This window comes from Caenorhabditis elegans, chromosome III (genome assembly GCF_000002985.6).
Source record: "Caenorhabditis elegans chromosome III".
In the NCBI taxonomy this organism is placed as follows: Eukaryota; Metazoa; Nematoda; class Chromadorea; order Rhabditida; family Rhabditidae; genus Caenorhabditis; species Caenorhabditis elegans.
The window spans coordinates 1054399-1077237 of NC_003281.10; the positions used below are offsets into that span (position 1 = coordinate 1054399).

The following is a 22839-nucleotide window of genomic DNA, read 5'->3' on the forward strand; positions in this document are numbered from 1 at the left end:
GTCTCAGCATTGCGCAATATGTTGATTCACACCTGTTTGGATGGGGAGAGAAAGTTTTAAGGATCATTTTGAGCTAAAATTGACAAGAATTACGGAAAAATTGAAAAAGTTAGGATGGTTTGAAATTTTCAAAAAAAAAATTTTGAGGACCCCCACGGAAACTCTCGGTGGAATGATATTTTGCGAAATTTTAAAAGATTTTTTAAATTAACCTGTTAGTCTAAGTAACTGAACTATTTATAAGCTAAAAATTAACAGAATATCTCAAAAACTGAAAAAGTTATGAAGTTTTGAACTTTTTTAAAATTTGCCAAAAAAAAATTCAAAATCCTTCCACGAAAACTTATGACAGCCACAAATTTTGCAGCTTTCTTAGATAACGTACAATTTTTTGAAAAATATAAATTTTTAGCTTGTTTTAAATTAAAATTTGGTATATAAATCTTTAAAACTAAAAAAGTTAGGGGGTTTTGAAATTTTCCGAAAAAAATAAATTTAACTAAAAAAAATTTCGAGGACCCCCCACGGAAACTCTTGGTAGACTGATATTTTTCAAACTTTTAAGGATTTTTAAACTAAACTACTACTCCAAGCTTTGGAGCTTATTTTGTGCTAAAATTTGGCAAAGTGCCACAAAAACTGAAAAAGTTAGAAGGATTTGAAAAAAAACAAAAAATTTTCCAAAATTCCAAAAAAAAATTTTAAGGGCTTACAGGAAATCTCTTGGAAAACAGGCATTTTACAGTTTTTTTTAAAGTAAATGTACAATTTTTGAAAAATATGAATTTCAAAATTATTTTGAGCTAAAATTTGGCAAAATATTTTACAAACTGAAAAAGTTAGAAGGATTTGAAATTTTCAAAAAATAATTAAGTTTTATGAAAAAAAATTTGAGGACCCCCACAGAAACTCTAGGTGAACTAATATTTTCTGACATTTTGACAAATTTTTTAAAATTATACTGCTAGTCCAAAATTTGGAACTTATTTAGAGCTAAAAATTAACAAAATATCTCAAAAATTGAAAAAGTTAGAACAATTTGAACATTTTCCAAAATTTCTAAAAAAAACTCGTCGTAAAAACTCTCAGCAGACAGTTTTTTTTTGGATTTTGTTAAGTTTTGAAAATTTGTCTTAAAATAAAATTTTAGGGTTTTTTTTAACGTCAAAATTCAGCAAAATATCTCAAAAACCGGAAAGGTTGGAAAATTTTGAAAATTTTTTAAATTAAGTCAAAATTTTCAAGGACTCACACGAAAACTCTTGGAAAACGGGAGTTTTACAGTTTTTTCTAATTAACTTGCGGTTTATTGAAAAATATGAGTTTGAAAATTATTTTGAGTCAAAATTTGGCAAAATACCTCGAAAACTGAAAAAGTTAGAAGGTTTTGAAAATTTCAAAAAAAAATTAATTTTACTAAAAAAAATTTCGAGGAGCCCCACGGAAACTCTCGGTGATGTGAAATTTTTCAAAAAATTACCGGATTTTTTACATTGATCGGTTAGTTTAAGTTTTGGAGCTAATGTTAAGCCAAAGGTAAGCAAAATACCTCAAAAACTGAGGAAGTTAGAAGGATTTGAACATTTTCTAAAATTTGCCGAAAAAACTTAGGGATCTCGTCGCAAAAACTCTCAGCGGACAGTTTTTGTTTCAGATTTTGTTTAGTTTTAAAAACTTGTCCTAAAATAAAATTGTAGGGCTTTTTTTAACGTCAAAATTCAGTGAAATATCTCAAAAACTGAAAAAGTTAGAAGGTTTTGAAATTTAAAAAAAAAAATTTTATTTTTGCCAAAAAAATTTTTTTGTTGTCAAGTTAAAAAAAAACCAAATATGATACCAAAAAATTTTTATTCAAAAAAAACCCAAAAAAAATCAATAATTATTAAAATACTTCGCCAGGCACTCCTTATCCTGAACATTCAAAAAGAACATCCGATGAACACCTCCGCCAGTGTGCATTGACTGAAGAAAAACGTACTTCTGCTCCTCGAGCACCCGGAATATGAAATCATGGAAAACTTGTGCTCCGGCTGGAGCAAATCTCGAGTGAACTTCTATATTGAATTGGCAGAACTGTACGTCATTATGGATTTTTTCCAAAAATTCGAATTCACCGCCCTCGATGTCGATCCACGCGAAATCGATTTTCTGGAAAAAAATTTTTTTTTTTTTTTTTGGAATTTTTACTCCGACTTCGATGCACCATAAGCGCAAAAAAATTTTAAACTTTTTTATGTAAATTCCATTAAAAATTTGGATTTTTCCCTTTAAATTGAAAATTTTCCGACTTTTCCCGACATCGATGCACCATGACCTCGAAAAATCATCGGTGGCCTAGTTTTTCCTTTTTTTTTGGGGATTTTTCGAGTAAAAAGCATAAGAACGCACATGTGCTCGGCGGGAAATTCAAAAAATCTATGATTTTCGCCGGAAAAATCTGGTTTTTCAGGCAATTTTCTGGTGAAATCTAATGAAAATCGCCAAATTTTCCAAAAATCGATAAAATTCCCTGTGGATTATCGATTTTTCATAGAATTTTGCAAAAATCCACGTAGATTATCGATTTTTCATAGAATTTTGCAAAAATCCACGTAGATTATCGATTTTTCATAGAATTTTGCAAAAATCCACGTGGATTATTGATTTTTCATAGAGTTTCGGAAAAATCCACGTGGATTATTAATTTTTCATAGAATTGTGAAAAAATCCACGTAGATTATCGCTTTTTCATAGAATTTTGTAAAAATCCACGTGGAATATCGATTTTTTAGGAATTTTGCAAAAATCCACGTAGATTATTGATTTTTCATGAAATTTTGCAAAAATCCACGTAGATTATTGATTTTTCATCGAATTTTGCAAAAATCCACGTAGATTATTGATTTTTCATGGAATTTTGCAAAAATCCACGTAGATTATTGATTTTTTATGAAATTTTGCAAAAATCCACGTAGATTATTGATTTTTCATGGAATTTTGCAAAAATCCACGTAGATTATTGATTTTTCATCGAATTTTGCAAAAATCCACGTAGATTATTGATTTTTCTTGGAATTTTGCGAAAATCTACGCGGATTATCGATTTTTCTCAAAAATGCTTCAAAAAATCGATAAAGATCGTTACTGATTGTCGATTTTTAAAGAATCTTGTGCTGAAATCGTGAAAATCGGTTCGATAAACAATCACCGAAAAAAATCCAAAAATCATGGTACATCGACGAAAATATGAGAATTCAGGCATTTTTTCCGGAAAATGCTTAGAAAATCGATAAAATCCACGTCAATTATCGATTTTTCTCCAATTTTTCGGCATTTTTCCACTATTTCTCACCTGCAACTTGAGAATATCGTGTAAAAAGTACACAAACGGAATTGTGGTGACATCCTGATACACATATTTCCGTGTCTTCTGACTTTGATTCGGTAAAACACGGAATTTCGTGAATCCCGGCTCCTTCCCAATGGCAAATGGGAAGAATTTCCCGAAAGCCGAGTACATTTGACGGTTTGGCTCAATTATTGGGTCGGCTCCGTAGAATTTTGTGTTCGGAATTGTTCGATTAAGGCGTTCCTCGGCGGTTGTGTCATGGCCAACGCCTAGAGTGACGAGAATGTTCTCTTCTTTCTGAAAATCGGGAAATTTCAGCGAAAATCAGTCAATTTTGTGAAAAATCAATACTTTTTTCATTGATTTTTGCAAAATTCCATGAAAAACTCGATAATTCACGTGGATTTTTTGTAAACTTCTATGAAAAATCGATAATCCACCTGGATTTTTGCAAAATTCTATGAAAAATCGATAATCCACCTGGATTTTTGAAAAATTCTGTAAAAAACGATAATCCACGTTGATTTTTCACAGAATTCTATAAAAAATCGATAATCCACGTGGATTTTTTGCAAAATTCTATGAAAAATCGATAATCCAAGTGGATTTTTGCAAAATTCGATAATCCACGTGAATTTTGCACGATTCTATGAAAAATCGATAATTCACGCGGCAGAAACTCAGGGCCCCGTCACATCGATGCACAATGTTTTGGTGGCCGAGATTTGGGAAACTCGGCCACCAATTTTAAGCGGACATGGTGCATCGTGACCGCCTGAAAAAAAAAACGTTGAAAACCTACACATTTCGGCATAACTGCCCACTTTGTCTCGTGCTGATTGTTGAACGGGATCACCTTGAGATCTTCGAAAATCGGGAGCTTATCGCATATTGATGCTTTGGAGACCCACTCGAGATTCATCTGAAAATTGAGAATTTCGGAAAAAACTTAAAATTTTTGAAAAAAATTCAAAAAAATTTGAAAAAAATGTTGAAAAAAAAATTTCAAAAAAAAAAAAAATTTTCCAAAATTTTTTTTTCAGATTTTTTACATTTTCAGCCCAAAAATGGCAGCCCACCTCCTTAGCCCGGCCTTTCCACTGATTAACAATCGGTGTAATACACTCGGAGAACTGCTTCTTCACACTTTCCATAAGATTTGTGACGTCTTGCTGGACTCCGGCGGAGCCGAGGTCCCCGCAAGCCGGCAGGAGGTTTAGTTCATGGTAGCGGGGGTCCAGGAGTTGGCTTGCCTGAAAGTTTAGAGAATTTTAGTGGAAATCGGTGGTTTTCCGTCAGAAAATCGAAAAAATCAATAAAAATCCACATGGATTATCGACTTTTCGTGGAATTTTGAAAAAATCAACATGGATTATCGATTTTTCTTAGAATTTCTGGCCAATTTTCGCAATTTTTCACTAATAGGTGTTAAAAACTTTGTGTAGAATCTGAGAAAAAAGTAAAAAATCGGAAAAAAAATTACGTGGCCTAGGTTTTGCATTTTATAGGCCACCACCCAACATTTCGGCCACCAATTTTTTTTCGGTGTTTCCTGAATTGTTCGAAAAACTTCATAAAAAATCGCAAAATTATAAGTTTTCGGGAAAAATACGGTGGCCTAGCTTTTCCGTTGGTGGCCTAGAATACGAAAAAATTCGGCCACCAATTATTTTTCCGCAATTTTTTTTCATGATTTTAGGTCACTTTTAAGCAGTTTTGAGCACTTTTCAACTCGGGGACTAACTTTTTCCATGATGGCCTAGAATTTTTAAAGTTCGTCCACCGAATTTTTTTTTCTAATTTTTACGATTTTTGGTGCTTTTCACTAAATTTTTCACAAAATCCTGACGAAAACTGTAAAAATTCAATTAAAACTTGAATAAAACAAATCGCTGGCCTAGCTTTTCCATTGGTGGCCTAGAAATAGAAAAAGTTCGGCCATCGAGTTTTTTTCGAATTTTCACGGTTCTAGGCCCATTTTGATGTCACCTAAAATTAGTTTTGAGCGGTTTTCAGCTCGGGGACTAGATTTTCCGTTGGTGGCCTAGAAAACCAAAAGTTCGGCCACCAGTTTTTTGGGCTTTTAGGTTAAATCACGTACCTCATCATCCTCCTTAAACTGATATCCCTGACCATCCATAGTATCCCAAACTTCTGAAGAAGTTGCAAACTTCCGCCTGTTGGCTCCGCCCACTTCTTGGACGCCCACGTACAAATAGTAGAAGCCGGCTCCGAGAGCAGTGAGCAGAAATAGAGTGGGCAGATATTTTTTGAGTGACGTCATGGTTACGGTAGAACGGTCAAGCTTCTCGTAACGCATTTTTCGGATAATTTTGAGAATCTTTGTGGATCCCTTTTATAGGTCCACTGTAGACGATCCGGAGCCTTTTTTTCAAAAAAAAAAAATTTCCGAAAATTCATCACATTTCGGAATTTCGCAGACAACAATCAGATAACACTGCCCAGTCCCTCCTCCGAGAGGACTACATTCCGGTTATCGGAAATTTTCATCTCGATTCCATCGAACTTGGAAAAATTTTGGCTAAAATTGGCTTAAAATTGGCCTAAAATCATTAAAAAAATTGGTGGCCGAACTTTTTTGGTTTCTAGGCCACCGACTTTTTTGGGAATTTTCAGTTTTTTTCAAATTTTTAAAGAAAAATTAGTAAAAACTACCTACCAAAAATCATCAGAATTGACCTAAAATCAAAAAAAAAATCGAAAAAAAAATTCGGTGGCCGAACTTTAAAAATTCTAGGCCACCATGGAAAAAGTTAGACCCCGAGCTGAAAACTGCTCAAAATTATTTAAAAGTGACATAAAATCATAAAAATTACGGAAAAAATTGGTGGCCGAACTTTTAAAATTCTAGGCCACTGTTGAAAAAGTTCGGCCACCAATTTTCTTTACAAATTTAACTGAATTTTTCGGTTTTCGTCAAAATGTTGTGAAAAATCTAGTGCAATTCACCAAAAAATCATCAACATCGGCCTAAAATCGTGAAAATTTGAAAAAAAAAAATCGGTGGCCGAACTTTAAAAATTCTAGGCCACCAGTGGAAAAGCTAGGCCAGCGATTTGTTTTATTCAAATTTTAATTGAATTTTCACAGTTTTCATCAAAGTTTTTAGAAAATTTAGTGAAAAACACCAAAACTCGTGAAAATTCGAACGGCTCAAAATTACTTACAATTGGTCTAAAATCATATATAAAAATGGGGAAAAAAATGGTGGCCGAACTTTTAAAATTCTAGGCCACCGACTTTTTTTTGGGAATTTTTACAGTTTTCATCAAAATTTTTTGAAAAATTTGGCAAAATTTGACCTAAAATCGTGAAAATTCAAAAAAAAAATTAGGTGGCGGAACTTTTAAAATTCTAGGCCACCATTGAAAAAGTTAGTCCCTGAGCTGAGAACCGCTCAAAATTATTTAAAAGTGACCTGAAATCATTTTAAAAAGTGGGGAAAAAATTGGTGGCCAAAGGTTTCTGGTTTCTAGGCCACCATGGGAAAAACTAGGCCACCGATTTTTTTCTTCAGGTTTTAACTGAAATTTTACAGTTTTCGTAACAATTTGTGAAAGATTTTGGCCTAAAACTCATGAAAATTCGATTTTTCAAATGGTGGCCTAGAAACCAAAAAAGTTCGGCCATCAATTTTTTTTCGAATTTTCACGAGTTTTGGTGTTTTTCACTAAATTTTTCAAAAAACTTTGATGAAAACTGTAAAAATTCAATTAAAATTTAAATAAAACAAATCGCTGGCCTAGCTTTTTCAATGGTGGCCTAGAATTTTTAAAGTTCGGCCACCAATTTTTTTTTCAACTTTTCACGATTTTCAAATTTTTCGTAGATTTTGATCTTTATCCGGGAACATTTCGAATTTGAACGTTTTTTTTTTTTTGAAAAAAAAATTTCGGAACACACCGAAATTTCGGAGGCAACAATCAGATAAGGGTTGGAATCGAGTGGATGTTTCCTTTTCAAGTTTCGATTTATTTTGTTCAGCTTCAGATAGTTTCTGGCCTTTTTTTTTAATTTTTGGTGGCCGAGTTTCCAGAACTCGGCCACCAACTCTCATGGTGCATCGACGATAAGAATTCCGACATTTTCAGACAATTTTCATGAAACAAAATCGATTTTTTCCTCAAAATTCTAATTTTCCGCTGAAAAATTGGTTCATGGTGCACCGTAGAGCATAAATTTTCAAAAGAAAATCGTAAAAATACAACAAAAAAAAATCGCTGGCCGAACTTTTAAAATTCTAGGCCACCATTGACAAAGTTAGCCCCCGAGAGCTGAAAACTACTTAAAATTTCTTAAAAAACGACCTAAAATCAGAAAAATTGCTATAAAAAACTGGTGGCCGAACTTTTTTTGTTTCTAGGCCACCGACCTGTTTGGGAATTTTGTTTTTTTTTGTTCTTTCTTGAAAATTCCCAGACATGTACTGAAAAATGTCAGGAAATTGAGCCAAAATCAGAAAAAAAAGTCGGTAGCCTAGAAATGGAAAAGTTCGGCCACCGAATTTTTTCTTCGAATTTTGGTAGTTTTCATTAAAATTTTGACGGAAACTGTAAAAATTCAGTTAAAATTTGAATAAAAAATCGGTGGCCTAGAAACCAAAAAGTTCGGCCATCAATTTTTTTTCGCAATTTTTACGATTTTAGGTCAATTTTGATGATTTTTAGTGGGTTTCGCTAAAATTTTCAAAAAATTTTGACGGAAATTATAAAAATTCCCAATAAAGTCGGTGGCCTAGAAACCAAAAAAAGTTCGGCCATCAATTTCTATTTTGCATTTTTTATGATTTTAGATCGTTTTTTAAGAAATTTTAAGTAGTTTTCAGCTCGGGGGCTAACTTTGTCAATGGTGGCCTAGAAATGGAAAAAGTTCGGCCACCTATTTTTTTTCGAATTTTTACGATTTTAGGTCAATTTTTTTTGACATGGTGCATCGAAAAACGGACCGAAATTCCAGTTATTCGGTGCCGAATCTGGAGAAAAAAAACGGGAAAATTCGATTTTCGGGGGTAAAATGCTCCAAAATTTCACAATTTTCAGCTAAAAAATTCGTCAGAAATTTATGTAAATAATTTTCGAATGAGATGGAATAAAATAGGAGGAGGAGGAGATGGATAAATAAAGGTAATACATTGGAAAAAATTTTAGACGAAAAAAAAAGAGAAAATAATAGGGATTAAATTTAAAATATCGATCGATTTTTAGGCGGGGAAAATTCGAAAAATTTGGGGGTTTAAAAATTGCAATTTTCAGTGGAAAATGGGGGGAAAATTAGAATTGACGATTGTGGTACTTGTCGACGTCATAGTAGGAGGTGACGACGGTGCGATTCGCGAATTTTCGTCCGGTCAGAGCAGCCTGAGCACGTTGACAGTCGGATGTGGAGGCGAATTCGACGAAAACCTGTAAAAAAAATTGAATTTAAAAAAAAAAAAAAAAAAATGGAAATTTTTGTGAAAATTTGCGAATTTTTGAGCCCAAAATCGTAAAATTTACGTAATTTTGAGCTAGAAATCGCTCCGTAAATCGACAAAAATCTTGTAAATTTACGAGCACTTGTGTGTCGATTTACGGGAAGGGGCCGAACTTTGTCATCAGAAAATTTCCCCGTAAATCGATCGACAAGTGCTCGTAAATCTACATGAAGCTAAGAAATTCGGGAATTTGTCGATTTACGGGGGAAATTTTCTGTCAAATTTTAGTCAAAAAAAAAAAAATGAAAATATCGTCCCGTAAATCGACATTAGCCTGAAATTCATTTCTGAACCAAAATTTTGCGAAATGTACGTTTTTCTTGGCTCAAAATTGAAAATTGTTTAATTTTTGACTCCAAAATCGTAAAATTTGCGTAATTTCGAGCTAAAAATTGTATTGAAAAACCAAATTCGCTCCGTAAATCGACACAAGTTTTGTAGATTTAGGAGCACTTGTGTGTGTGACGATTTACGGGGGAATATCAAAATTTGGCAAATTTTCACTCCCCCCGTAAATCGACATGAAGCTAAGAAATTCAAAAATTTGTCGATTTACGGAGCAACAAAATATCATGTTTTTAAAGATTTTCTTGTGTAAACTTTCACCAAAAATTAACATTTTTGTAGATTTACGAGCGTTTGTGTCGATTTACGGGGGCGGCATTTTTTCGTAGTTTTTAGGTCAGAATCGACCTTTTTCACGATTTCCAGGATTAAAATTCACAATTTTTCATTTTTTTGACTGCAAATTGGTGGTAAAATTTAAGTAATTTTCAAGTCAAAAATTGTGAAAAAAAGGAGACAATTGCGACTTTTTTTTTTAATTTTCACCGTAAATCGACACAAGTTTTGTATATTTACGGGGACATCAAAAATTTCTTATTTTCAACGATTTTCGGGTCAATTTTAACCGATTTCCACGATTTTTGGCTCAAAAATTGCCCAATTTTTTGTACATTTCTAACACCTTGGCTTTGTGTGGATTTACACGACGCATTTTTCGCATTTTTTTGAAAACGAATTTTAGGATCAAAAATTCACAATTTTTACGAATTTACGACGGTCGAAATTGCAGAATTTTCAAGTTTTTCAGGTCAAAATTACTCAATTTTTACGATTTCGGCGTCGAAATTTATTATTTTCAACGTTTTTAGGGTCAAAATTCACCAATTTTAATGTTTTTGGGTCAATTTTAACCGATTTTCACGATTTTTTTTTGTGGGTCAAAATTGCTCAAAATTCACAATTTTTACGAATTTAAGGTCGAAATTGCAGAATTTTCAAGTTTTTCAGGTCAAAATAACACATTTTTGACGTTTTTTGGGTCAAAATTGCCCATTTTTAACGATTTTGTGGTCAATTTCGACCGATTTTCACAATTTTTAGGTCAAAAATCGCCAATTTTTTAAAATTCCCTCTACCTTCCCAACACCTGGAACCGGATGATCCTCATACGGTCTTGGAATTTCCAACGAGCGAACAATTCCATATTTTGAGCATTCATCGCGTACATCCTCCAGAATCTCTTCGTACTCATCATCAGCTTTCAGCTCATCCTCAGTCACCATATTCATGAGACAAAGGATCTCAGTGGCTCGGCCGGCTCCTTGGGAGAGATCAATTCCGGCAATTGCTGACGCAGAGTTCGGCAGATTTGTGTTATGACGTTGTTGATTAGCACAGGCAAGTTGAACGACGAGCTGCTTGTCGCCGAGTTGCATACCGTTGAGCCCGGCGATGGCCTGCAAAAATTAGGCTTAAAACGGCTTAAATCATCGATCGATTTTTCCAGCCATTTATAGCTTAAAAATCGAATTTTTACCATTTCAAGACACTGAATTTTACAAAATTTTGCACAAATTGGTTGAAAATCAGGTTACGTGGGGGTAAAAAGTGACGGAGAATTTGAAGTTTAGCACCAAAAATATGGAAATTTACAACTTTTCGCGGAAAAATATTGAAAATTTGGGTGCAATTTTGAACATTTTGGCGATTTTTCGTAGTTTTTCAGCAGGAAAATCATGGACTTTTCTGTGCAATTTTACCCCACTGTGACACCTTTTTTATAGTCTGTAACTCAATTTGTGAATTTCGCTGGGTTACTGTAGCTCCAAAAGTACGCAAACACTGAATTTTACGAAATTTTGCATAAATTGGCTCAAAAATTTTCCGAAAATCCGAAGAAAATCGGCTTAAAATCGATTTTTCCAGCAATTTTTAGCTTAAAAATCGAATTTTTTGGGGATTTTTACCATTTCAAGGGAGTTACTGTAGCTCCAAAAGTACGCAAACACTGAATTTTACGAAATATTGCACAAATTGGTTGAAAATCAGGTTACGTGGGTAAAAAGTGACGGAGAATTAGAAGTTTAGCACCAAAAATATGGAAATTTACAACTTTTCGCGAAAAAGTGGAAAATTTGGTATTTTTCAGCACTTTTATGTGCAATTTTTCAGCAATTTTGGCGATTTTACGTTTGTTTTCACTATGAAAATCGACTTTTCTGTGCAATTTTACCCACTTTACCATCTTTTTCTAAGTCTCTAGCTCAATTTTTGAATTTCAAGGGTTACTGTAGCCCCAAAAGTACGCAAACACGGAATTTTACGAAATGTCGCGGAAATTGGCTGAAAACCGGGTTTTTGCGGGGGTAAAAAGTGATGGAGAAGTCGAATTTTGTATTGAAAAATTGTGAAAATCTCAAGTTTTCGGGGAAAAAATGAAAATTTGGGCATAGCTTCCGCATGTCCGAGTGACAAATGTGCTCTATTGTCAAATTGTTGGCAGAAATACGGTATTTATTCACATTTTCAGCCAATTTAAGGCTGAAAATGCAGATAAATTCAGTTTTTATGCCATCAATCCGAGTAGAAGCACATGAGTCACGGGATAATCAATAAATTCCTACATTTTCGAAAATCCGAAGAAAATCGGTTCAAAATAGAATTTTCCAGCAATTTTTAGCTTGAATGTCGAATTTTTCGGGGATTTTTACTATTTGCAGGGTTACTGTAGCTCCAAAAGTACGCAAACACCGAATTTTGCGAAATTTCTGCAATAATTCGAATTCTCCATCAATTTTCGCGTAATTTTAACCCATTTTTCAGTCAATTTGTGCATAATTTCGTAAAGTTCCGTGTTTACGTACTTTTGGAGCTACAGTAACCCAGCGAAATTCAAAAATTGAGCTACACACACACTCTAAAAAAGGTGTTATAGCCGGTAAAAATCCGCAGAAAATAGCCAAAATAGCTCAAATTTTCAAAGTTGCACATAAAGATGCTGGAAAATGTCAAATTTTCCATTTAAAAAAAAAAAAAATGGCTCAAAAAGTGCGAAAATTGATGGAGAATTCGAATTTTAGCACCAAAAATTTTGAAAATCACTACTTTTCGCGGAAAAAATGGAAAATTTGGTATTTTCCAGCACTTTTATGCGCTATTTTTGAAAATAGCTATTTAAAAGAGCTATTTCGGCGATTTTCTGCAATTTTTCAAACGAAAATCGAATTTTCTGCGGATTTTTACCGCTATAACACCTTTTTTAGAGTTTCTAGCTCAAAACTTGAATTTTCGGGGTTACTGTAGCGCCAAAAATACGCAAACACCAAATTTTGCGAAATTTTGCACAAATTGGCTCAGAAATGGCTCAAAAAGTGTGAAAATTGATGGAGAATTTGAATTTTTACTGAAAACCTGGGAAAATTACAACTTTTTGCGAAAAAGTGAGAATTAGAGTGCAATTTTAGCAATTTTGGCGTATTTAGCGCGGGTTTTAGCATAAAAATCGTATTTTCTGCGTATTTTTACCGCTATAACACCTTTTTTAGAGTTTCTAGCTCAAAACTTGAATTTTCGGGGTTACTGTAGCGCCAAAAATACGCAAACACCAAATTTTGCGAAATTTTGCACAAATTGGCTCAGAAATGGCTCAAAAAGTGTGAAAATTGATGGAGAATTTGAATTTTTACTGAAAACCTGGGAAAATTACAACTTTTTGCGAAAAAGTGAGAATTAGAGTGCAATTTTAGCAATTTTGGCGTATTTAGCGCGGGTTTTAGCATAAAAATCGTATTTTCTGCGTATTTTTACCGCTATAACACCTTTTTTAGAGTTTCTAGCTCAAAACTTGAATTTTCGGGGTTACTGTAACGCCTAAAATACGCAAACACCGAAATTTACGAAATTTCGCGGAAATTGGCCCAAAAATGGCCCAAAAAGTGCGAAAATTGATGGCAAATTCGACTTTCAGCACTTTTTGGCTGAAAAATTACGCAAAAAAGCTAGAAAAATCCGGTTTTAACGATATTTTCTTAGTTTTTGAGCCATTTTCACGATTTTTTAGCCAAAAATGCTTACAGTTCACAATTTTGACTAGTTTTAAAGATTTTTGGGTCAAAATCGCTCAATTTTCACTCAAAAAGTTGCATAATTGCCATAAATTTAAAATTAAATGGGTGAAAATTTATATTTTTGGGTCAAAATCGTGCAATTTTCACGATTTTTCAAGTCTTTGGCCGAAATTGGCTCAATTTTCACAATTTTAGGGTCAAAATCGCTAAATTTTCACATTTTCCAGCTCAAAATGCTCCAAAAAAAAAAATGATGTTACCTGATCAGTGAGAGTTGGGTCCAAATATTCGGCGAACGCGTATCCTTTGCTATTTCCTTGCGAATCAACGTTCAACGAGAACGCCTTAAGCGGTCCAAATGAGCACAAAAGCTCTTTTACCTGAAAAAAATGAGCACATTTTTCAGAGTTTTTCGATTTTTAGTGGGAAATAGGCACACAATTTTCGGCGGGGTCTCGAGAACCTGAATTTTGCAAGATTATTTGGGCTTCCAGTTGGGAGATTTCAGCCAATTTTGCGGCCTGAGATGGTGCCTAAAAGTGCCTAAAAATAGCCTAAAATCTGGAAATTTTGTGCCTAAAATTGCTGAAAAATCTGGAAATTTTCTGTAAAAAATGGGCAATTTTCGTTTCCACAAAACGACGGGGAGGCAGTGTGGCTGGTGGACAGCAGGAGTGTGCTGAAACACACTCAAAATTAGACAATTTTTTTTAGACCAAAAGCCCGCGCGCCGGCACGGCTTTTTTGGGGGAAAATTGGAAAAAATTTGGGCAGAGGTTCCCCGGGAAAGTGGTCAAATGTGCTCGGTGAGCAATTTTGAAGCCAAAAATTCCAAATTTTTGCATTTTTTAACGCAAAAATTTGGAATTTTCACCTCAAAATCACCGATAGAGCACATTTGCCACGGAAGTTTAAATTTCTGTATGAATTGTGGCCGAGTTTTTTCAAAACTCGGCCACATAGCTATTTAGAGTGGAAAATTCCAATATTTTGGGAATTTTCAACTTGAAATCGCTATTGAAGCACACTTGAAGTTTAATGTACAGTGGCCGAGTTTTTTCGCGGCCACGTAAGTAAAACTTCCTTAAAACGTACTTTTGGCAAAAATTTGGGCAGAGGTTCCCCGGGAAAGTGGTCAAATGTGCTCCCGGTGAGCAATTTCGGGTGGAAAATTCAAAATTTTTGCATTTTCCATGCAAAAATTTGGAATTTTCCAACCGAAAATTGCCGATAGAGCATATTTGCCACGGAAAATTGATATTTGGACAATTTTCTGTCATTTTTTTTGGGCTTTTGGGCTCATTTAACGCATGTTTAAGCCGTCGTTTTGGCCTTTTTTTGGGAAATCTGGAGGTTTCTACGGCCATTTTGAGCCAATTTTCAAGCGTGTTCAGGGTATCTATAACCGTTTAGAGCCAATTTAGAGGCTTTTCGGATACTTTTAGGCTTCAGGGCCGTGAGAAGAACCATTTTCAGCAAATTTTTATAGCTTATGGGTAACTTATAGGCTAATTTTCTAATTTTTAGTATATTCGAGCAAAATTCGAAGCTTTTTGGTTAACTTTAGCCCAATTTTCAGGCTTTTTGGACATGTAGAACCATTTTAAGCCAAATTTTAGACTTTTCGGGTATCTAGTTCCGTTTTGAGCTAAATTTCAGGCTATTGGGTCAATATTAGCCAAATTTTGAGCTTTCAAGGTACTTGGACGATTTCAAGCCAATTATTTGAACTTTTTGTGGCAATTTTAAGCCAAATTTCAAGCTTTTAGGATATCTAGACAGGTTTTAAGCCTAATTTTAAGCTTTTCGGTCATTTTTAGGCCAAATTTCAGGCGTTAGGGGTGTCCAGGACTGTTTTGAGCCAAATTTCAAACTTTTGGGGTATCTAGTTCCATAGTTCCATTTTAGGCCAAATTTTAGGCTTTTGGACCAATTTAAAGCCAAATTTTGAGCTTTTCGGATATCTAGTCCCGTTTTAAGCCAAATTTCAAAGCTTTTGGGTCATTTTAAGCTAGTTTTCAGACTTTTGGAGTGTTCCGGCCATCGTAAGCCAAATTTCAAAGCTTTTGGGCCATTTTTAGGCCAATTTTCAGACTTTTAGGGTATCTAGAACCGTTTTAAGCCAAATTTCAGGCTTTTGGGGGATATTAGCCAAAGTTCCAGATTTTCGGGTATCTAGAACCGTTTTATGCCGAATTTTGAAGCTTTTGGGGGATATTAGCCAATTTTTCAGGCTTTCGGGACAATTTTAAGCTTTTCAGGTATCTAGTACCGTTTTAAGCCAAATTTCAAAGCTTTTGGGCCATTTTTAGGCCAATTTTCAGCTTTTCGGGTATCTAGTACCGTTTTAAGCCAAATTTCAGGCTTTTGGGGGATATTAGCCAATTTTTCAGGCTTTCGGGACAATTTTAAGCTTTTCAGGTATCTAGTCCTGTTTTAAGCCAAATTTTCAGCTTTTCGGGTAACTAGTACCGTTTTAAGCCAAATTTTAAAGCTTTTGGGCCATTTTTAGGTCAATTTTCAGACTTTTAGGGTATCTAGAACCGTTTTAAGCCAAATTTTCAGCTTTTCAGGTAACTAGTACCGCTTTAAGCCAAATTTTAAGCTTTTCAGGTATCTAGTCCCGTTTTAAGCCAAATTTTAAAGCTTTTCGGGTGACTAGTACCATTTTAAGCCAAATTTTAAGCTTTTTGGGTCAATTATCGCCAAATTTTTCAAATTTTTAGGGTATCTGGTTGTCAAAAATTCGAAAAAAACCACAAAAAACCGTGCCGGCAGGGACGAAAAAATCGCGCGCAAAAAAAACGGCAAAAAGAGGAAAAAAACTCAAAACCGCGCGCGCATTTTTACCTGATCCTCAGTCAAATAGTTGGGCAGACCACCGATAAAGATCTTATTGGCCGAATCGACGACAATCGTTGAAACAGGCATACGAGAGTTCATATCAAACGTATTTTGAGATGGTTGATAGTCTCTTGGACGTCGAACTTTCAACTGTTGTCCCATGAAATTGATTCCGTCAAATGCCATTCCGGCCGTCGTTTCGTCTATTGAACGGAATTCTATGAATGCGAAATTTTTGTCTGAAAGAAAAATTCGAGGTTATTGGGGTACTGTAGGGGCTTAAAACGAGTGATTTTTGCACATTTTAGACTAAAAAATCAAATTTTCCGTCAAAAAATGGCAAAAATCGCCGATGCCTACAGTAACCCCCGATAAACTCTAAAATTTCAATTTTCCAGAAAAAATTGTGTTTGCGTACTTTTGGCGCTACAATAGCAAAATTTAAAAAATTAGATTTTTTTTGTCTAAAATTTGCAAAAATCACCTATTTTTTCCCATACAAATCGCCTATTTCAAGTCTACAGTAACCTGCTAAATTCAAAAAAAAATTCGATTTTTTTTTTGAATTTCGCCGCGGGTTACTGTAGGGCTAAAATAGGCGATTTTTATGGGAAAAAATAGGTGATTTTTGCAAATTTTAGACAAAAAAATCTAATTTTTTCAAATTTTGCTATTGTAGTAGCGCCAAAAGTCACGAAAAAACACAATTTTTTTTGAAAAATTGAAATTTTAGAGTTTACCGGTTACTGTAGGCATCGGCGATTTTTGCCAATTTTTAGCTCGAAAATTTGAAATTTTTGAGTTTCGCGGGCGGCTACGGTAGGCCTAAAATAAGCGTTATTTGCTGCGATTTTTCGAAGAAAAATTCGAATTTAGGAGCTTGTCGGGGTACTACTGTAGGCTTAAAATAGCTATTTTTTTGGCTCCAAATTTGAATTTTTCAGGGCTTATCGCGGGTTACTGTAGGGCTAAAATAGGAGGCAATTTTTGCAGTTTTTAGCTCAAAATGTTGAATTTTTCATTAAAAAATGTATGGTTTTGCCATGAAAAAGTGCAAATTTAGGTGTTTTAGGCGATTTTTTAGCTCAAAATTTGGATTTTGCAGAGCTTGCCGGAGTACTGTAGCTAAGATATAGGCTACAGGCTAACATAGGTGATGTTTCAGCGAATTTTAGACCGAAAAAGCAAATTTTTTGAATTTATCGGGTAACTGTAGGCTCAAAATAGACAATTTTTGCAGTTTTTAGCTCAAAATATTGAATTTTTCGTGAAAAAATCTGCAAAAATGGCCTATTTAATTAAAGCCTGCTAAAATCAAAAAATTCGATTTTTTTTTTGTTGAATTTCGCGGGTTGATGTAGGCTTAAAATAGACGAATTTTGCCCCCATTTTTAGACGAAAAATTCGAATTTTTAGCAACAAATTTTGAAATTTTCGATTAAAAAACTCAAGATTTGGCATGAAAAGCTGCAATTTAACAGTTTTCAGGGTTACTGTAGCGCCAAAAATACGCAAACACGGAATCTGTCGATTTTGCGTAATTTTAACGCAGCAGTAACTCATTTTTGCTCTGAATTTGAACTTTTGACATTTTATCGGGTTACTGTAGCGTCAAAAGTACGCAAACACCAATTTTGTGGTTTTTTGCGTATTTCTAATGCTACAGTAACTCATTTTTCCGCTGAAATTTCGAATTTTTGACAATATATCGGGTTACTGTAGCGTCAAAAGTACGCAAACGCGCAGACTGAGCCAAATTTTGCGTATTTTTGACGCTACAGTAACCCATTTTTCCTGGAAATTCAATTTTTCGCTCTAAAATCGAATTTCTGAGGTTTTTTTCAGTTGAAAATCTAAATTTTCGGTGGGGGGATATAGCAATTTCCGGGGTCAATTTCGGCCTAAAAAACCAGAAAAATCGCCAATTTTCTCATTTTTCGTGTCGATTTTCTCGCCGAAAACCGTCGTACCCAAATTTATTTGGCACAGAAGAATCGGATTTCCAGGCGCTTGAGCCAATCCACAGAGGTGCATTTGTTGATTGAAAAAGTCGAGCATAGCTTCTTCATTGCATCCGAACGGAATATTTCCAACGTAGAGACGACGTGATTGACAAGTCACTGATGGGCCTAAAAAATGAGAAAAATTTGAAAATTTGGGCAGCGGTTCCCCGGGAAAGTGGTCAAATGCGATCCTGTGAGCAATTTCGGGTGGAAAATTCCAAATTTTTGCAGTTTTTAATGCAAAAATTCGGAATTCTCGACCTAAAATCGCCGATAGAGCACATTTGCCACGGAACAGCGAGAGAATTCAAAAATTCAGTGAAGTTTTTCGAATTTTCTAGATAAAAATTGACACTTTTTGATTTTTCGACAGTTTTTCAGCACTGAAAAATCAAAATCAGGGCAAAAATTTAGTTTTTTTTCGTAACTTTGTCAGATTTTTGCACACTATTTTCCGATTTTTAAATCAAAATTCAACCAAAAACTGGAATAATTTTATTTTTTGACTTTTTTAACGGTAATTTTGAGCTTTTGAAGCAAAAAATCTGGCAAAATTGCACTTTTTACAGAATTTTATTTGGAAAAATCGAAAATTTGGGCAGAGGTTCCCCGGGAAAGTGGTCAAATGTGCTCCTGTGAGCAATTTCGGGTGGAAAATTCCAAAATTTTGTAATTTCTAATGCAAAAGTTTGGAATTTTCACACCAAAATCACCGATAGAGCACATTTGCCACGGAAAATTGAATTTTAATCTGAGAGTTTAGCACATTTTTGCGAGAAAAACTGAAAAAAAAATTTTGCAGTTTTCTGAGTAAAATTGGTTAATTTTTTCAGGATTTTCCTGAATTTTGGGCTCCGAGAGCATTTTTGGATACTAATTCCACATTTTTCAATTTTTCTCGAATTTTCACGTGAAAAACGGCAATTTTCACGAATTTTCCCGAGTTTTTAGTAAAAATATCCAATTTTTATTGAATTTTTCAGAGTTTTCAGTGAAAAAATCCAATTTTTCCGAATTTTCAGTAAAAAATCCAATTTTTCCGATTTTTCAGTGAAAAATTCAAATTTTCCCGAATTTTCACGTGAAAAACGGCAATTTTCACGAATTTTCCCGAGTTTTTAGTAAAAATATCCAATTTTTATTGAATTTTTCAGAGTTTTCAGTGAAAAAATCCAATTTTTCCGAATTTTCAGTAAAAAATCCAATTTTTCCGATTTTTCAGTGAAAAATTCAAATTTTCCCGAATTTTCACGTGAAAAACGGCAATTTTCACGAATTTTCCCGAGTTTTTAGTAAAAATATCCAATTTTTATTGAATTTTCGATGAAAAATTCGAATTTTTCCGAATTTTCGATGAAAAATTCGAATTTTTCCGAATTTTCAGTGAAAAAATCGAATTTTCTCGAATTTTCAGTGAAAACTGCCAATTTTCTCGAATTTTTCCGAATTTTCAGTGAAAACTGCCAATTTTCTCGAATTTTTCCGAATTTTCAGGCAAAAACTGCCAATTTTCTCGAATTTTTCCGAATTTTCAGTGAAAACTGCCAATTTTCTCGAATTTTTCCGAATTTTCAGTGAAAACTGCCAATTTTCTCGAATTTTTCCGAATTTTCAGTGAAAACTGCCAATTTTCTCGAATTTTTCCGAATTTTCAGTGAAAACTGCCAATTTTCTCGAATTTTTCCGAATTTTCAGGCAAAAACCGCCAATTTTCTCGAATTTTTCCGAATTGTCAGGCGAAAAATTCCATTTTTCCGTACCAACAACGGGCACTGCAGACTGTACAGATCCACGTGGAACCTGTCCAGCCGCCTGCATATTCTTGTACTCCATCGGTGTAGTTGTCTCGAATCCAGTCGGCGGAACATCCCAGAATCGGTACTTTTTGGGCTCACGAGGCTTCTGGGGCTCCGGCTCACGGCGCGAACGGGCTTCATCATCACCTCCACGACGTCTCGGCTCATCACGACCACCACCGCCTCGACGACGTTCACGGGATCGAGAACGATCACGATCACCTCCACCTCCACCACCACGACGTTCTCCACGATCACGACTGAAAATGGGGGGTTTTTGGGGTTTTTTGCCGGGAAAAATCGATTTTTTTGCGATTTTTTAGGTTAAAAAATGCGGATTTTCAGTGACTTTCAGCTAAAATCGCAATTTTCCAGTGTAAAAATCGATTTTTTTTGCAATTTTTTGGCTAGAAAAATTGCAATTTTTGGCAGTTTCGCAGGTTTTTGGCGGGAAAAATCGATTTTTTCGCGATTTTTTGGCTAGAAAAATGAGTTTTCATGCAGAAAAATTGCAATTTTTGGCAGTTTCGCAGGTTTTTGGCGGGAAAAATCGATTTTCTCGCGATTTTTTGGCTAGAAAAATGAGTTTTCATGCAGAAAAATTGCAATTTTTGGCAGCTTCGCAGGTTTTTGGCGGGAAAAATCGATTTTTTGCGATTTTTTAGGTTAAAAAATGCGGATTTTCAGTGATTTTCAGCTAAAATCGCAATTTTCCAGGGGAAAAATCGATTTTTGCGCACTTTTTTGGCTAGAAAAATGAGTTTTCATGCAGAAAAATTGCAATTTTTGTCAGATTCGCGCAGGTTTTTGGAAGGAAAAATCGATTTTTTAAGTTAAAAATGTAAATTTTCGCAATTTTCCACTGGAAATTCGATTTTTCGCCAACTTTTGGACAGAAAATTTGACTTTTCCGTGGAAACTCAGCTAAAATTGCGATTTTTTGAAGGTTTTTGGGCGGAAAGATGGATTTTTCGCAAATTTTTGGACAGAAAAACCATTCTTATTGCGTTTTTCAGTACAATTTGAGTAAAAACCGCCACTTTTTATTGTAAAAATTCAAAATTTTTAGGTAAAATTTGACCAAAGAACGCAATTTTCCACTGGAAAATCGATTTTTTGCGGTTTTTTGGACAGAAAATTAGACTTTTCAATGGAAATTCAGCTAAAATTGGGACTTTTTGGAGGTTTTTGGGCGGAAAAATGCGAATTTTTTTGGTGGAATTTAATTAAAAAATCTATTTTTGGCGAGTTTTTGAACAGGAAAATGGATTTTATCGTTACTTTTTAGGTTAAAAAAATGGGAATTTTCGTGGGAAATTTAGCTAAAATTGCGATTTCTCGCTTCCACGACTGAAAATTTCGGGGTTTTCGGCAGGAAAAATCGATATTTTACAACTTTTTAGGTTAAAAAATGGGAATTTTCGGTGGAATTTGACCAAAAAACGCAATTTTCCAACTGAAAATCGAATTTTTGCAAACTTTTGGACAGAAAATTTGACTTTTCCGTGGAAATTCAGCTAAAATTGCAATTTTTTGGAGGTTTTTGGAAGGAAAAATCGATTTTTTGCGATTTTTCAAAGTAAAAAATGCGAATTTTCGGTGGATTTTCAGCTAAAATTGCATCTTTTCCGCTTTTCCTGTGAAAAAATCGATTTTTCATAGATTTTTGGCAAAGAAAATGAAAATTTTGGTGGATTTCTTCAAGCAAAAATCGATTTTTTAAAGAGTTTTTTGGCAGGAAAAATGGGATTTTCGGTAGTGTTTTTCATGGAAAATCATCAAATTTCGCTCTGAAAATCCGATTTTGGGTCAATTTTCTTCAAATTTAGACCATTTTCTAGCGGAAAACTCGATTTTCGCAGAGTTTTCGACGAAAATCCTCGAATTTTTGCTCTAAAAATGTTGATTTTCTGGGTTTGAAGTCATTTTTAAGCCGTTTTTCATGCAAAAAGCGATTTTCAGCGTAATTCTGGCCAAAAAAAAACAAAATTTCCTCCTAAAAATCCGATTTTGGGTCAATTTTCTAGCGGAAAACTCGATTTTCGCCGAGTTTTCCACGAAAATTCTCGAATATTCCGTCAAAAAATGCAATTTTTTCCAGCTTAAGCACCTTCTCGAGCGTCTTCTCGTATCGCGATCTCTACTTCTCGATCGTTTTCTCTTTTTCCGATCATTATCATCCTCTCCACCACCACCACCAGTCGATGATTTCAGATTTTCTTCATTTTCCAGTGGTCCAGTGGTCGGCTGAATCGCTTCGAGACCTCCTTCACGTTGAGCAACGTCCAAAAATTGGCGTTCAATATCTTCAAGTTTCATGCCATCCTGGTGATCACTCATCTGGAAAATTGGGAATTTTCTTTAAAAAATAGAGCTGAAAATCCGGAGAAAATGGATGGAAAAATTTGAAAATTTGGGCAGAGGTTCCCCGGGAAAGTGGTCAAATGTGCTCCTGTGAGCAATTTCGGGTGGAAAATTCCAAAATTTTGTAATTTCTAATGCAAAAGTTTGGAATTTTCACACCAAAATCACCGATAGAGCACATTTGCCACGGAAAATTGAATTTTAATCTGAGAGTTTAGCACATTTTTGCGAGAAAAACTGAAAAAAAAATTTTGCAGTTTTCTGAGTAAAATTGGTTAATTTTTTCAGGATTTTCCTGAATTTTGGGCTCCGAGAGCATTTTTGGATACTAATTCCACATTTTTCAATTTTTCTCGAATTTTCACGTGAAAAACGGCAATTTTCACGAATTTTCCCGAGTTTTTAGTAAAAATATCCAATTTTTATTGAATTTTTCAGAGTTTTCAGTGAAAAATTCCAATTTTTCCGAATTTTCTGAAAAAAAAAACCGAAAATTCGGAGAAATTCACGAAAAAATGGGTTTTTTTAATGGAAAAATAGCTGAAAATTCGGTGGAAATCGCGAAAAAATGAGTTTCTCTGAAAAAAAAAATAGCCGAAAATCAGGGGAAAACCGCGGAAAAATGGAGACAATTGGGCGAAAATGAGGAAATTTGGCG

The 22839-nt window shown here is 34.4% G+C and overlaps 2 protein-coding genes and 1 non-coding gene across 8 annotated transcripts; all 3 read right to left on the minus strand.

Annotated features, from left to right (window-relative positions):
• Positions 1 to 1831: 1831 nt before the first annotated feature.
• On the minus strand, positions 1832 to 5663 carry BE0003N10.6 (the record flags this gene model as incomplete). 5 transcript variants are annotated; one of them, NM_001312930.3, is made up of 5 exons in its annotated part: positions 1832 to 2148; positions 3332 to 3625; positions 4131 to 4250; positions 4408 to 4581; positions 5430 to 5663. In NM_001312930.3, 5 exons carry the CDS (start codon positions 5646 to 5648, stop codon positions 1873 to 1875), a joined length of 1083 nt encoding a protein of 360 aa, NP_001299859.1. The 5 variants fall into 5 exon arrangements, with proteins under 5 accessions (NP_001299859.1, NP_001299860.1, NP_001299861.1 ...); NM_001312931.3 differs by lacking the exon at positions 5430 to 5663 and having other exon boundaries at positions 1873 to 2148; positions 4408 to 4482; NM_001312932.3 differs by lacking the exons at positions 4408 to 4581; positions 5430 to 5663 and having other exon boundaries at positions 1873 to 2148.
• A 2732-nt stretch (positions 5664 to 8395) lies between these two features.
• Positions 8396 to 22157, minus strand: uaf-1 (Splicing factor U2AF 65 kDa subunit; the record flags this gene model as incomplete). 2 transcript variants are annotated; one of them, NM_001027796.4, is made up of 7 exons in its annotated part: positions 8396 to 8751; positions 10244 to 10564; positions 13435 to 13554; positions 16025 to 16257; positions 17989 to 18147; positions 19782 to 20077; positions 21928 to 22157. In NM_001027796.4, 7 exons carry the CDS (start codon positions 22155 to 22157, stop codon positions 8620 to 8622), a joined length of 1491 nt encoding a protein of 496 aa, NP_001022967.1. The 2 variants fall into 2 exon arrangements, with proteins under 2 accessions (NP_001022967.1, NP_001367384.1); NM_001381724.1 differs by lacking the exons at positions 13435 to 13554; positions 16025 to 16257; positions 17989 to 18147; positions 19782 to 20077; positions 21928 to 22157 and having other exon boundaries at positions 8620 to 8751; positions 10244 to 10543.
• Positions 14660 to 14915, minus strand: Y92C3B.4. The gene has a single exon (NR_101786.1). It is a non-coding gene; the product is annotated as a small nucleolar RNA Y92C3B.4 (small nucleolar RNA).
• Positions 22158 to 22839: the final 682 nt, after the last annotated feature.